This window comes from Thalassophryne amazonica, chromosome 1, assembly GCF_902500255.1.
Source record: "Thalassophryne amazonica chromosome 1, fThaAma1.1, whole genome shotgun sequence".
NCBI classification, from domain to species: domain Eukaryota; kingdom Metazoa; phylum Chordata; class Actinopteri; order Batrachoidiformes; family Batrachoididae; genus Thalassophryne; species Thalassophryne amazonica.
Window position 1 is genome coordinate 1,797,820 of NC_047103.1, and position 16,701 is coordinate 1,814,520.

Consider the following 16,701-nt stretch of genomic DNA (forward strand, 5'->3'; position numbering starts at 1 on the left):
AGGCAGTGGTGAAAAAAAAAACCCAGAAAACGTGACAGTTTCACTGTTTGAAATAACTGAAAAATTGATTTTTTTCACAATATTCTAATTTTTGGCGATGTGCCTCTACGTTCCTGCGCCAGAATGTTCTGCTGTCCTCTCGCTGAAAATAATGGGACATCTTGTGTCCTAACGATCACATCGACATGACCCAAAGCCATGCAAAGAGAGAGCAAAATGATCAGACAGGTCTCCCATCATCTCAGCCTGAGTTCAGCCAAAGGAGGTTAGGCCACGCCCACTTCCTCACTCAAACCAGACTCACAACACTGGAACCCCCTGCTGCAAGCATGACCTGCATATCATCAGCATAGCAATGAAGATCAATCCCAAAACCAAAAAACAGTCTTTCCTAAACAAAGACAAAATAACAGTGAGCCAAGAAGCAACCCTGTGGTACCCCATTCTTGACACTGCAAGTCAAGTGTCACATTGCACTTGACCCAATAAACAAGTCCTGACCAGATCCACCAAAAACATTCTTGCCAACATCATTCTGTAATCAAATGCAGTACAAGAACACAAACAGAAACTAAACAGGCAGCAACAGGTTGGGTATCAACACCATGACTATTCCAGGTCCAGAGCTCCAAAGAAGTCACCTGCTGACAAGCTTAACTCACTGACAGACTGATGTCCCTGGTTGAGTCTCACCACAGCACCAAGAAAGACTCTGAAGTTATATTTATTATTATTAATTCAATGAGAATAAATGGTGACTTTGGAGCGGACATCTTCTTTGAGTCAGCTTCCTCTAGTCCTGTGATTGTTCCTCTCAGAGCTTCTTTGTGATTCAAGCCTCTGTTTTGTCACAGCTTTGCTGCTGTGATGTCGTCTGAGCGAGTGTCGGCGAGGAGCTCGATCAACAAGCCCCTCCTCCAAAATCCACCTGCAATGACTTGGCAGAGGGGCATGGCCAAACAAAAGCAGGCTACGATAAAACGCTAGCCACACAGCTAGCCACCTGAAAACCAGTATGAGAACATTTAAAACCATTTTTTGTCCAAAGTAAAAATCCAAATAATATCCTGGTGGGAAAATCACAGCTTTAAAGCTTCCGACTCCCAATCGAATCAGGAATAATGAAGTCGTGATCCTGGACCAGATATGAAAAGCATAAGATCTGGTGTTCTGCGTGAGAATAATAGTGAGAATAATATTTAAATATTGCTTGGACGTGATGAGTTCAGAGAATGTCCTCATCAAAGCCTCGCCGCCGTTCTCTCAGGCAGAGCGCGAGTCTGACCGCGGCTAACGTCTCACCTGGGTAATAGGAGTTGGGGACGGTGGTGCTGATGGTGTTTGTCTTCAGGGTGAAGGAGGATGGAGATGACAGAGCTAAACACACAAAAACAAACAAACAATAAAAACTGACCGAAGAACCAACAACACATCAACCCTTCAAAATAAAAGCTGAAAACCCCACAACAATAAACTGAGAATGAGGAGCTGAGAAAACGTGACATCTGCAGTCAACCATCATGTGACTTATCTCCTCATCCTTTGTCTCACAGTTCTTAATATTTTTATCCTGCACACTAGCGTGCGTGCACAGGGTGGGGGTGGGGGGGTGTTGATGTTAGCATTAGCATTGTAACTCATGTGTCTGTCTGTCAGTGTACAAAGTAACTCAGGAACAGGCAAGTAAATTTTCACCAAACCTGGTCTGAATATTCCTTTGGTTAGTGTTTCCAGATGATTAGCTTTTGGAGCAGGTCAAAGGTCAAAGTTCATCAAAAATATAGTCAAGTCAAGGAGAATTCACTGGTGCTTCAATTTGCAGCATCCACAACACCAAGGAACCACCCCAGGTGCTGGATGGCAACCACCCAGGCAGACAACCGGTTCATTGCCACATCTCTAAAATAACCGTCTGTCTGCTGCAGCCACGTGAAACGTGGACGTCCCATTGGCCTTCTTCAGACACAACGTCCTCAGCACTTAGGCACCCGTGTGCTGGAAACACATGGCCACACAGTGCAAGTGATCCTCCTCATCCTAGTTTGATACAAAGTCACTCCAGCAGTACCCAAGGATCCTTCAGACACTTAATACCAAAGACATCTAAAGTAAGTAAGATCCGAGGTGGATCTGCACGTTAAAATGGCGCAGGTTTTACACCGGATGCTCTTCCTGATGCAAGAAATGTGGGGTTTGAACCCGGAACCTTCCGCACTGAAACCAAGTGCACTAACCACTTGGTCACCTAGTCCTTGCCAAGAATATAATGCACAAACATATTATAGTGCACAAACATATTTCCAGGTTATCTCCACAACCAACACAGAAGATTTATCCCATACAAGTACCCCCTGTGGCCACCAAATATTACATGTAGGCAGCCCCCTGTGGCCACCAAATATTACGTGTGGGCAGCCCCCTGTGGTCGCCAAATATTACACGTAGGCAGCCGCCTGTGGCCACCAAATATTACAAGTAGGCAGCCCTCTGTGGCCACCAAATATTACAAGTAGGCAGCCCTCTGTGGCCACCAAATATTACACGTAGGCAGCCGCCTGTGGCCACCAAATATTACAAGTAGGCAGCCCTCTGTGGCCACCAAATATTACAAGTAGGCAGCCCTCTGTGGCCACCAAATATTACATGTAGGCAGCCCCCTGTGGCCACCAAATATTACATGTTAGAAGCCACCTGTGACCACCAAATATTACGTGTGGGCAGCCCCATGGCTGCCAAATATTACATGTTGGAAGCCCCCTGTGACCACCAAATATTACATGTAGGCAGCCCTCTGTGGCCACCAAATATTACATGTTAGAAGCCACCTGTGACCACCAAATATTACGTGTGGGCAGCCCCATGGCTGCCAAATATTACATGTTGGAAGCCCCCTGTGGCCACCAAATATTACATGTAGGCAGCCCTCTGTGGCCACCAAATATTACAAGTAGGCAGCCCTCTGTGGCCACCAAATATTACACGTAGGCAGCCGCCTGTGGCCACCAAATATTACAAGTAGGCAGCCCTCTGTGGCCACCAAATATTACATGTAGGCAGCCCCCTGTGGCCACCAAATATTACATGTAGGCAGCCCCCTGTGGCCACCAAATATTACATGTTAGAAGCCACCTGTGACCACCAAATATTACGTGTGGGCAGCCCCATGGCTGCCAAATATTACATGTTGGAAGCCCCCTGTGACCACCAAATATTACATGTAGGCAGCCCCCTGTGGCCACCAAATATTACATGTTGGAAGCCACCTGTGGCCACCAAATATTACGTGTGGGCAGCCCCCTGTGGTCACCAAATATTACATGTAGGCAGCCGCCTGTGGCCACCAAATATTACAAGTAGGCAGCCCTCTGTGGCCACCAAATATTACAAGTAGGCAGCCCTCTGTGGCCACCAAATATTACATGTTGGAAGCCGCCTGTGGCCACCAAATATTACATGTAGGCAGCCCCCTGTGGCCACCAAATATTACATGTAGGCAGCCCCCTGTGGCCACCAAATATTACATGTTGGAATACCTCTGTGGCCACCAAATATTAAATGTAGGCAGCCCCCTGTGGCCGCCAAATATTACATGTTTTGCAGCCCCCTGTGGCCGCCAAATATTACATGTTGGAAGCCCCCTGTGGCCACCAAATATTACGTGTGGGCAGCCCTGTGGCCACCAAATATTACATGTAGGCAGCCCCCTGTGGCCACCAAATATTACATGTAGGCAGCCCCCTGTGGCCGCCAAATATTACATGTTTTGGAGCCACCTGTGGCCACCAAATATTACATGTAGGCAGCCACCTGTGGCCACCAAATATTACATGTGGGCAGCCACCTGTGGCCACCAAATATTACATGTTGGAAGCCCCCTGTGACCACCAAATATTACATGTTGGAAGCCCCTGTGACCACCAAATATTACATGTTAGAAGCCACCCGTGACCACCAAATATTACGTGTGGGCAGCCCCATGGCTGCCAAATATTACATGTTGGAAGCCCCCTGTGGCCGCCAAATATTACATGTAGGCAGCCCCCTGTGGCCACCAAATATTACATGTAGGCACCCCCCTGTGGCCACCAAATATTACATGTTGGAAGCCCACTGTGGCCACCAAATATTACATGTTGGAAGCCCCCTGTGGCCACCAAATATTACATGTAGGCAGCCCCCTGTGGCCACCAAATATTACATGTAGGCAGCCCCCTGTGGCCACCAAATATTACATGTAGGCAGCCCCCTGTGGCCACCAAATATTACATGCTGGAAGCCACCTGTGGCCGCCAAATATTATATGCTGGAAGCCGGCTGTGACCACCAAATATTACATGTAGGCAGCCCCCTGTGGCCACCAAATATTATATGTAGGCAGCCCCCTGTGGCCACCACATATTACATGTAGGCAGCCCCCTGTGGCCACCAAATATTACATGTAGGCAGCCCCCTGTGGCCACCAAATATTACATGTAGGCAGCCCCCTGTGGCCACCAAATATTACATGCTGGAAGCCGCCTGTGGCCACCAAATATTACATGTTGGAAGCCCCCTGTGGCCACCAAATATTACATGTTGGAAGCCCCCTGTGGCCACCAAATATTACATGTAGGCAGCCCCCTGTGGCCACCAAATATTACATGTAGGCAGCCCCCTGTGGCCACCAAATATTACATGTTGGAAGCCACCTGTGGCCACCAAATATTACATGTAGGCAGCCCCCTGTGGCCACCAAATATTAAATGTAGGCAGCCCCCTGTGGCCACCAAATATTACATATTGGAATACCCCTGTGGCCACCAAATATTAAATGTAGGCAGCCCCCTGTGGCCGCCAAATATTACATGTTTTGCAGCCGCCTGTGGCCACCAAATATTACATGTAGGCAGCCCCCTGTGGCCACCAAATATTACATGTAGGCAGCCCCCTGTGGCCACCAAATATTACATGTTGGAAGCCCCCTGTGACCACCAAATATTACATGTAGGCAGCCCCCTGTGGCCACCAAATATTACATGTTGGAAGCCACCTGTGGCCACCAAATATTACATGTTAGAAGCCACCCGTGACCACCAAATATTACGTGTGGGCAGCCCCATGGCTGCCAAATATTACATGTTGGAAGCCCCCTGTGGCCACCAAATATTACATGTAGGCAGCCCCCTGTGCCCACCAAATATTACATGTAGGCAGCCCCCTGTGGCCACCAAATATTACATGTTGGAAGCCACCTGTGGCCACCAAATATTACATGTTAGAAGCCACCCGTGACCACCAAATATTACGTGTGGGCAGCCCCATGGCTGCCAAATATTACATGTTGGAAGCCCCCTGTGGCCACCAAATATTACATGTAGGCAGCCCCCTGTGCCCACCAAATATTACATGTAGGCAGCCCCCTGTGGCCACCAAATATTACATGTTTTGGAGCCACCTGTGACCACCAAATATTACATGTTGGAAGCCCACTGTGGCCACCAAATATTACATGTTGGAAGCCCCCTGTGGCCACCAAATATTACATGTAGGCAGCCCCCTGTGGCCACCAAATATTACATGTAGGCAGCCCCCTGTGGCCACCAAATATTACATGCTGGAAGCCACCTGTGGCCGCCAAATATTATATGCTGGAAGCCGGCTGTGACCACCAAATATTACATGTAGGCAGCCCCCTGTGGCCACCAAATATTATATGTAGGCAGCCCCCTGTGGCCACCACATATTACATGTAGGCAGCCCCCTGTGGCCACCAAATATTACATGTAGGCAGCCCCCTGTGGCCACCAAATATTACATGTAGGCAGCCCCCTGTGGCCACCAAATATTACATGCTGGAAGCCGCCTGTGGCCACCAAATATTACATGTTGGAAGCCCCCTGTGGCCACCAAATATTACATGTTGGAAGCCCCCTGTGGCCACCAAATATTACATGTAGGCAGCCCCCTGTGGCCACCAAATATTACATGTAGGCAGCCCCCTGTGGCCACCAAATATTACATGTTGGAAGCCGCCTGTGGCCACCAAATATTACATGTAGGCAGCCCCCTGTGGCCACCAAATATTAAATGTAGGCAGCCCCCTGTGGCCACCAAATATTACATATTGGAATACCCCTGTGGCCACCAAATATTAAATGTAGGCAGCCCCCTGTGGCCGCCAAATATTACATGTTTTGCAGCCGCCTGTGGCCACCAAATATTACATGTAGGCAGCCCCCTGTGGCCACCAAATATTACATGTAGGCAGCCCCCTGTGGCCACCAAATATTACATGTTGGAAGCCCCCTGTGACCACCAAATATTACATGTAGGCAGCCCCCTGTGGCCACCAAATATTACATGTTGGAAGCCACCTGTGGCCACCAAATATTACATGTTAGAAGCCACCCGTGACCACCAAATTTACGTGTGGGCAGCCCCATGGCTGCCAAATATTACATGTTGGAAGCCCCCTGTGGCCACCAAATATTACATGTAGGCAGCCCCCTGTGGCCACCAAATATTACATGTAGGCAGCCCCCTGTGGCCACCAAATATTACATGTTTTGGAGCCACCTGTGGCCACCAAATATTACATGTAGGCAGCCACCTGTGGCCACCAAATATTACATGTAGGCAGCCCCTGTGGCCACCAAATATTACATGTAGGCAGCCCCCTGTGGCCACCAAATATTATATGCTGGAAGCCGCCTGTGACCACCAAATATTACATGCTGGAAGCCGCCTGTGGCCACCAAATATTACATGTAGGCAGCCCCCTGTGGCCACCAAATATTACATGTTGGAAGCCCCCTGTGGCCACCAAATATTACATGTTGGAAGCCCCCTGTGGCCACCAAATATTACATGTAGGCAGCCCCCTGTGGCCACCAAATATTACATGTAGGCAGCCCCCTGTGGCCACCAAATATTATATGCTGGAAGCCGCCTGTGACCACCAAATATTACATGTAGGCAGCCCCCTGTGGCCACCAAATATTACATGTAGGCAGCCCCCTGTGGCCACCAAATATTACATGTTGGAAGCCCCCTGTGACCACCAAATATTACATGTAGGCAGCCCCCTGTGGCCGCCAAATATTACATGTTTTGCAGCCGCCTGTGGCCACCAAATATTACATGTAGGCAGCCCCCTGTGGCCACCAAATATTACATGTAGGCAGCCCCCTGTGGCCACCAAATATTACATGTTGGAAGCCCCCTGTGACCACCAAATATTACATGTAGGCAGCCCCCTGTGGCCACCAAATATTACATGTTGGAAGCCACCTGTGGCCACCAAATATTACATGTTAGAAGCCACCCGTGACCACCAAATATTACGTGTGGGCAGCCCCATGGCTGCCAAATATTACATGTTGGAAGCCCCCTGTGACCACCAAATATTACATGTAGGCAGCCCCCTGTGGCCACCAAATATTACATGTTGGAAGCCACCTGTGGCCACCAAATATTACATGTTAGAAGCCACCCGTGACCACCAAATATTACATGTTGGAAGCCCCCTGTGGCCACCAAATATTACATGTAGGCAGCCCCCTGTGGCCACCAAATATTACATGTAGGCAGCCCCCTGTGGCCACAAAATATTACATGCTGGAAGCCGCCTGTGGCCACCAAATATTACATGTAGGCAGCCCCCTGTGGCCACCAAATATTACATGTAGGCAGCCCCTGTGGCCACCAAATATTACATGTAGGCAGCCCCCTGTGGCCACCAAATATTATATGCTGGAAGCCTCCTGTGACCACCAAATATTACATGTAGGCAGCCCCCTGTGGCCACCAAATATTACATGTAGGCAGCCCCCTGTGGCCACCAAATATTACATGTTGAAAGCCCCCTGTGGCCACCAAATATTACATGTTGGAAGCCCCCTGTGGCCACCAAAAATTACATGTAGGCAGCCCCCTGTGGCCACCAAATATTACATGTTGGAAGCCCCCTGTGGCCACCAAATATTACATGCTGGAAGCCACCTGTGGCCGCCAAATATTATATACTGGAAGCCGGCTGTGACCATCAAATATTACATGTAGGCAGCCCCCTGTGGCCACCAAATATTACATGTAGGCAGCCCCCTGTGGCCACCAAATATTACATGCTGGAAGCCGCCTGTGGCCACCAAATATTACATGTAGGCAGCCCCCTGTGGCCACCAAATATTACATGTTGGAAGCCGCCTGTGGCCACCAAATATTACATGTAGGCAGCCCCCTGTGGCCACCAAATATTAAATGTAGGCAGCCCCCTGTGGCCACCAAATATTACATGTTGGAATACCCCTGTGGCCACCAAATATTAAATGTAGGCAGCCCCCTGTGGCCGCCAAATATTACATGTTTTGCAGCCGCCTGTGGCCACCAAATATTACATGTAGGCAGCCCCCTGTGGCCACCAAATATTACATGTTGGAAGGCCCCTGTGACCACCAAATATTACATGTAGGCAGCCCCCTGTGGCCACCAAATATTACATGTTGGAAGCCACCTGTGGTCACTAAATATTACATGTTAGAAGCCACCCGTGACCACCAAATATTATATGTAGGCAGCCCCTGTGGCCACCAAATATTACATGTAGGCAGCCCCCTGTGGCCACCAAATATTACATGCTGGAAGCCACCTGTGGCCGCCAAATATTATATGCTGGAAGCCAGCTGTGACCACCAAATATTACATGTAGGCAGCCCCCTGTGGCCACCAAATATTACATGTTGGAAGCCCCCTGTGGCCACCAAATATTACATGCTGGAAGCCGCCTGTGGCCACCAAATATTACATGTAGGCAGCCCCCTGTGGCCATCAAATATTACATGTAGGCAGCCCCCTGTGGCCACCAAATATTACATGTAGGCAGCCCCCTGTGGCCACCAAATATTACATGTAGGCAGCCCCCTGTGGCCACCAAATATTACATGTAGGCAGCCCCCTGTGGCCACCAAATATTACATGTAGGCAGCCCCCTGTGGCCACCAAATATTACGTGTGGGCAGCAAATATGTTGAGATGAATCTCACGCCTCTCATATGCCACTTGTCTCGATTTTCTTTCTGTTACATTGATGCTTTAAAATGCTTTAGTATATTTACTTTATTCATCATTTTTCTATCATGTTTGTCGAATGTTGTCTCCTTTCTCATCTTGTCTCATCTCTCTTGTCTCTCTCACAGCACCTTTATCTTCTTTTATCGTGTCATGTCTCAATGTGGTTTTTCTTTCTCATCTGTTTCTTATGTTGTTCAACTTTTTGTTCATTTCGTTGTGTCTCTTTTTTTTGTCTCTTCTGGTCTCACGTCATCTCGTCTCATGTTGTCACTGCTGTTACTTCCTTGTCTTATTTCATCATGTCTTATGCCTTTCAATTCTCATCTCATTTTTGTCTTCTCTTCACATCTCCTCAACTTGTCTTTTATCCTTGCCGTTGTCTGTAAAATGAAGGACACTGGGTGTGTGTGTTTTTGTCAGTGTACTCACTGTGTCCATTGAGTGTGTGCGTATGAGTGTCCACCACTGTTGCATGCTGGGAGTTGTTAACCATCAGAGTCATTTCCTGTCTGGAGCTCAGAGTTTCTTTCCGCTTCTTTGCCAACTTTCTGTAGAGGGACACAGACAGACAGACACACATACCTGATTAGCACGGCTTTCCTGATGCAGTGTGTTTAGGTTTTTGTCTCAATGTCCCCTGAGCAAATGTCACTTTTACAGTATGTCTGTTCTCTTGTTTAGTCTTGTCTCACTTCAGTTTTTGTGTTTCATCTTGTTTGGGTTCATTTTATAGTGTTTAAGCTCATCTGTACTCGTTTTATAAAAGTAATGTCATTTCATCTCACCTTGTCCCATTTCATTTTCTGTTGCTCATCTCAGCTTTTTTCATTTTCATTTCTAATATTAGCTCTCATTTTGTTGCATTATCTCCTCTTTTCTTATTTCTCATCCAGGCTCAGTTCTCATTTCTTCCACCTCTTGTTGTTCCACTTTGAATCAAATCTTTCCTCTTCAGTTCAAATGATTTAATTTATATAGCACCAAATGTAACCTTACCAACCTCCAGAGCAAGAACACAATTGACAGTGAGAAGGAAAAACTCCTCTGATGATTTGAGGAAGAAACCTCAAGCAGACCAGACTCAGAGGGGTGACCCTCTGCTTGGGCCATTCTAACAGTTACAAGGTTTTTACAAAGTTTGACAAAGCTGGAGAAACAGAAAACAGGAAATCAAACAACATGACACAATAACAAAAGAATATGTATTTGATGAGAAGTCCACACAGGCAGGGTCGTCCAGCACTCGTCCTGCCGTCAGTGGGCCTGTTTCCAGGACAACGTCCATTCCAAACGCAGACCAGAGTGTGCAGTCTGTCAGTCTGGCAGCCTGTGTTCAGTAGCCATCCCACTATCCGTACATGGGACAGAGAGAGAAAGACCAAAATCAGTCGGCCGGAAAAACTACACCTAAGGTATAATTCATCAGCAGTAAATTGACAGGAAAGCAGAAGAAATACGAAGGTAATCGCCAACCGCTAGCCCTAAGCTTCACTAAAAGACCCAGAATTTAGATAAAGTTGAGTCTGAGACCTGTTCCATTGCTAATAAAATGACTTTAAAGGGTAAAAGCATAGTAACATACTATACCAGTATGCTAGCCATACGAAAGGGAAAATAAGTGCGTCTTAAGTCTGGACTTGAACGTCTCTACAGAATCTGACTGACGCAGGGAGATCATTCCACAGAACAGGGGCACGATAAGAGAAAGCGCTATGACCTGCAGACTTTTTATTCACCGTAGGGACACAAAGTAGTCCTGCACCCTGAGAATGCAAAGCCCGGGCGGGTACGTAAAGTTTAATTAGGTCAGCTACGTAGAGAGGTGCCAGTCCATGAACAGTTTTATAGGCTAGTAGTAGAACCTTAAAATCTGATCTCACTGGGACAGGAAGCCAGTGAAGAGACGCCAAAATGGGTGTAATGTGGTCGAACGTTCTGCTTTGTGTCAAAAGTCTGGCTGCAGCATTTTGAACCAATTGGAGACCCTTAATGCTGGACTGCGGTAAACCAGAAAATACATTGCAGTAGTCCAATCTAGAAGAGATAAACGCATGAATCAGGGTCTCAGCATCAGCCATAGACAGGATGGGATGAATCTTCACTATATTTCACAGGTGGAAGAAAGCAGTCCTAGTAATATCTCTAATGTGGAGGTCAAAGGACAATGTAGGATCAAAAATTACCCCAAGGTTCCTCCTTAGCCTAGGCTAAGCGTTAGCTGGTCAAATTGATGCCAACCTCTGTGTTTTTTGTACGGACCTTGCTAATGCTCAGTCTGTACTTAAACCTTGGTCTGATATTTTCCTGTACAGATCGTGCGCTCGGTTAATAATCCTTTAATATTTATTTTATATTAAATGATAACTAGCATTAACTAGTTTTTGTATAAGAATAGTGAAAATAGTTGACTTCATTTTTTTCCCTCATCTGTGTCCAACCCCCCCCGGATGTATGGTGCCCTTAGCAATTGCCTATGCAGCCTATGGGCTGGGTCGGCCCCATTGAAGAGTTAGCAGCTGTGATCCTCTCTAGTGTTCAAAGTGAAACGCTCATTAAGCCCAAAGGAAGGATCCTGTACAGCTAGTTTTTTTTTTTTTTTATAATCTACAAAGCCATGAAGAAAGAATCAAGCAGAGAAGATGTTCAACAGCTCGCAGCTGCAAGGGTCTAAGGGTATCTAAGGAATAATCTGGAACTGACTGGTTCCCTGTTGGAGGCTCAGTAGGCTCCATGTAGTGTCATTTTTTGTTTTTGTTTTTTTATTTCTCTGGTCAAATACCATGAAGAATTAATCAGAGATGGGCTGCCATAGAGCTTCACTCCCAATCTGATGTTTTCAAGAGTCTGTCTTGTCCAGTCAGGTTGGAGATGGTAAATGCCACCACAGCTTCTTCCATGGAGGAAGTGCTCAATGATAGAGCAAAATAATGGAGCAGTTAGTCCTCATAATGATCCAGCAACCCCACCCAGTGTCCAGGCATGGGAGGAGCAAGAGATGGAAGCGGGTCTGATGTGAAAACTGGCACACTGTGTACGGAGAACTAGTGGATTTAGCTCACTGACATGTGGAAGGAGTTCACCATGTAGGCTGTGAGTTTCTTCACCTTCACTGTAACATGTACGTACATGGTGACTCTGGAGCACTGCAAGTCTTGCCTGAGTGCTTCCCGGTTTGGCTGACTCCATAGTGATCTCCAAACTGTTCTGTACTGACCCGTGAGGCCGAATGTAAAAGCAAACTGCTCATTACCAAGAAAACTACACTGAGTCATCAGGAGAGGACATGTCCCCTGAGTCCCCACAAATCAGCAATACAAAGTGTCCGGGGATCACCCACGTATACCCTGATACTAAATATGAATGAAACTGGTCAACTGGTTCTTGAGATATCACGCTAACAAGCAAAAACGGACAGACAGGCTGATTGCTATGTCCCCCCTGGTTTGTAATACAGTGGGATAAAAACTAGTCTTCAATTAAAGCCGGAGCAGACTGAGGGACAATACAGGGCCTGCACCAAGTTTAGGTCCTTGATCCAACTGGTGATCAGAATGAACAATGCATAGCTTTAGCAGTCCACAGTGCTAAAAGCAAGGTCCTGGACAGCCAGTGTCAGAGAAAACCAGTGTCACTTCGAGCCCCCAAGCATGGAACTGGAGTTCCAGAACAAACTGCAGAGAATGGAAAGCGGAAGAGGTGTGAAGAAGAACGCAGGGGAGGTGGACAATAGAGCAAACACACCAGACTGGTATCAGGCAGGAGACAGGAACACCAGGTGGGCAGAGGAACAGATGGCAGAAGAAACATACAAATTGATCCAGCAGGCAGGGATCAGGTGGGTGATTCAGGAACCAGAGGCAGGCGGAGACAACGGAGACCAAGCCAAATGAAAACAGAGGTCGTCTAAAACAACCAGCCGAAGACTGAGTGGTGCTGCTGACAGGTGAGGCTGATGAACAGGAAGGACAGTTTCCCGTCTTCTGTCAACATCTTCTGAGTATTTTTCTCCGTCTGGCCGTCCCTCTGATGAAGATCACTGTGCTGAAGAAAAGTCTCTCTCTCTCTCTCTCTCTCTTCATGTGTTTCTTCTACTTGTGCACCTACTTGTAAAACAGGTGATCTCAATAATCAGCTCCTCCACCTGCCTGAAGAGTTGAACTGATTACAGTCAGCTGGTTTATTTGGAAGATGGAACAAATATGTGGCTGGACTTTTACTTTCTGAAGCTGGAGTTTTACACATCTGCTCTCTCTCTCTCTGTTCTTTTCTGCTGTCTCTTGCCCTCGGGCGGTGTGTTGAGACACGCTGTGACTAATGTGCTCATGTTCGTCCTCTGGACGTATTTAGAGAAGATGCTCTGGACGTGACCTCTTAAGGTGGAATGAGTTGGTTTATGAGCAATTTCAACTCAGACAAAACGCTTCGGATGAACTGAGATACGTTTAAATCCACAAAGCTTTTATTTCAGCTCAAGGTTGTATCAGTTTATGTAGTATATCAGGTTGTATCAGTTTATGTCGTATATCAGGTTGTATCAGTTTATGTAGTATATCAGGCTGTATCAGTTTATGTAGTATATCAGGTTGTATCAGTTTATGTCGTATATCAGGTTGTATCAGTTTATGTAGTATATCAGGCTGTATCAGTTTATGTAGTATATCAGGTTGTATCAGTTTATGTAGTATATCAGGCTGTATCAGTTTATGTAGTATATCAGGTTGTATCAGTTTATGTAGTATATCAGGCTGTATCAGTTTATGTAGTATATCAGGTTGTATCAGTTTATGTAGTATATCAGGTTGTATCAGTTTATGTAGTATATCAGGTTGTATCAGTTTATGTAGTATATCAGGTTGTATCAGTTTATGTAGTATATCAGGTTGTATCAGTTTATGTAGTATATCAGGTTGTATCAGTTTATGTAGTATATCAGGTTGTATCAGTTTATGTAGTATATCAGGTTGTATCAGTTTATGTAGTATATCAGGCTGTATCAGTTTATGTAGTATATCAGGTTGTATCAGTTTATGTAGTATATCAGGTTGTATCAGTTTATGTAGTATATCAGGTTGTATCAGTTTATGTAGTATATCAGGTTGTATCAGTTTATGTAGTATATCAGGTTGTATCAGTTTATGTAGTATATCAGGCTGTATCAGTTTATGTAGTATATCAGGTTGTATCAGTTTATGTAGTATATCAGGCTGTATCAGTTTATGTAGTATATCAGGTTGTATCAGTTTATGTAGTATATCAGGTTGTATCAGTTTATGTAGTATATCAGGTTGTATCAGTTTATGTAGTATATCAGGCTGTATCAGTTTATGTAGTATATCAGGTTGTATCAGTTTATGTAGTATATCAGGCTGTATCAGTTTATGTAGTATATCAGGTTGTATCAGTTTATGTAGTATATCAGGTTGTATCAGTTTATGTAGTATATCAGGTTGTATCAGTTTATGTAGTATATCAGGTTGTATCAGTTTATGTAGTATATCAGGTTGTATCAGTTTATGTAGTATATCAGGCTGTATCAGTTTATGTAGTATATCAGGTTGTATCAGTTTATGTAGTATATCAGGCTGTATCAGTTTATGTAGTATATCAGGCTGTATCAGTTTATGTAGTATATCAGGTTGTATCAGTTTATGTAGTATATCAGGTTGTATCAGTTTATGTAGTATATCAGGTTGTATCAGTTTATGTAGTATATCAGGTTGTATCAGTTTATGTAGTATATCAGGTTGTATCAGTTTATGTAGTATATCAGGTTGTATCAGTTTATGTAGTATATCAGGCTGTATCAGTTTATGTAGTATATCAGGTTGTATCAGTTTATGTAGTATATCAGGTTGTATCAGTTTATGTAGTATATCAGGTTGTATCAGTTTATGTAGTATATCAGGTTGTATCAGTTTATGTAGTATATCAGGTTGTATCAGTTTATGTAGTATATCAGGTTGTATCAGTTTATGTAGTATATCAGGTTGTATCAGTTTATGTAGTATATCAGGTTGTATCAGTTTATGTAGTATATCAGGCTGTATCAGTTTATGTAGTATATCAGGTTGTATCAGTTTATGTAGTATATCAGGTTGTATCAGTTTATGTAGTATATCAGGTTGTATCAGTTTATGTAGTATATCAGGTTGGATCAGTTTATGTAGTATATCAGGTTGTATCAGTTTATGTAGTATATCAGGTTGTATCAGTTTATGTAGTATATCAGGTTGTATCAGTTTATGTAGTATATCAGGTTGTATCAGTTTATGTAGTATATCAGGTTGTATCAGTTTATGTAGTATATCAGGCTGTATCAGTTTATGTAGTATATCAGGTTGTATCAGTTTATGTAGTATATCAGGTTGTATCAGTTTATGTAGTATATCAGGTTGTATCAGTTTATGTAGTATATCAGGTTGTATCAGTTTATGTAGTATATCAGGTTGTATCAGTTTATGTAGTATATCAGGTTGTATCAGTTTATGTAGTATATCAGGCTGTATCAGTTTATGTAGTATATCAGGTTGTATCAGTTTATGTAGTATATCAGGCTGTATCAGTTTATGTAGTATATCAGGTTGTATCAGTTTATGTAGTATATCAGGTTGTATCAGTTTATGTAGTATATCAGGTTGTATCAGTTTATGTAGTATATCAGGTTGTATCAGTTTATGTAGTATATCAGGTTGTATCAGTTTATGTAGTATATCAGGTTGTATCAGTTTATGTAGTATATCAGGTTGTATCAGTTTATGTAGTATATCAGGTTGTATCAGTTTATGTAGTATATCAGGCTGTATCAGTTTATGTAGTATATCAGGTTGTATCAGTTTATGTAGTATATCAGGTTGTATCAGTTTATGTAGTATATCAGGTTGTATCAGTTTATGTAGTATATCAGGTTGTATCAGTTTATGTAGTATATCAGGTTGTATCAGTTTATGTAGTATATCAGGCTGTATCAGTTTATGTAGTATATCAGGTTGTATCAGTTTATGTAGTATATCAGGCTGTATCAGTTTATGTAGTATATCAGGTTGTATCAGTTTATGTAGTATATCAGGTTGTATCAGTTTATGTAGTATATCAGGTTGTATCAGTTTATGTAGTATATCAGGTTGTATCAGTTTATGTAGTATATCAGGTTGTATCAGTTTATATAGTATATCAGGCTGTATCAGTTTATGTAGTATATCAGGTTGTATCAGTTTATGTAGTATATCAGGTTGTATCAGTTTATGTAGTATATCAGGTTGTATCAGTTTATGTAGTATATCAGGTTGTATCAGTTTATGTAGTATATCAGGTTGTATCAGTTTATGTAGTATATCAGGCTGTATCAGTTTATGTCGTATATCAGGTTGTATCAGTTTATGTAGTATATCAGGTTGTATCAGTTTATGTCGTATATCAGGTTGTATCAGTTTATGTAGTATATCAGGTTGTATCAGTTTATGTCGTATATCAGGTTGTATCAGTTTATGTAGTATATCAGGTTGTATCAGTTTATGTCGTATATCAGGTTGTATCAGTTTATGTAGTATATCAGGTTGTATCAGTTTATGTAGTATATCAGGTTGTATCAGTTTATGTAGTATATCAGGCTGTATCAGTTTATGTAGTATATCAGGTTGTATCAGTTTATGTAGT

General features: G+C 44.0%; 1 protein-coding gene and 1 long non-coding RNA gene across 2 annotated transcripts in view; one reads left to right on the top strand and one right to left on the bottom strand.

Moving 5' to 3' along the window:
- The window catches only part of ptprma (protein tyrosine phosphatase receptor type Ma), a 535,684-nt gene that overhangs the window by 154,433 nt on the left and 364,550 nt on the right, over window positions 1-16,701 (bottom strand). Inside the window, exons 18-19 of the mRNA XM_034183087.1 lie at window positions 9,478-9,596; window positions 1,303-1,377 (exon numbers count right to left, since the gene is read on the bottom strand). Coding sequence (XP_034038978.1) covers window positions 1,303-1,377; window positions 9,478-9,596 — 194 coding nt within the window. The remainder of the gene's footprint in view (window positions 1-1,302; window positions 1,378-9,477; window positions 9,597-16,701) is intronic.
- On the top strand, window positions 10,342-12,465 carry LOC117521804. The gene is made up of 3 exons (XR_004564069.1): window positions 10,342-10,352; window positions 11,680-11,689; window positions 12,303-12,465. It is a non-coding gene; the product is annotated as an uncharacterized LOC117521804 (long non-coding RNA).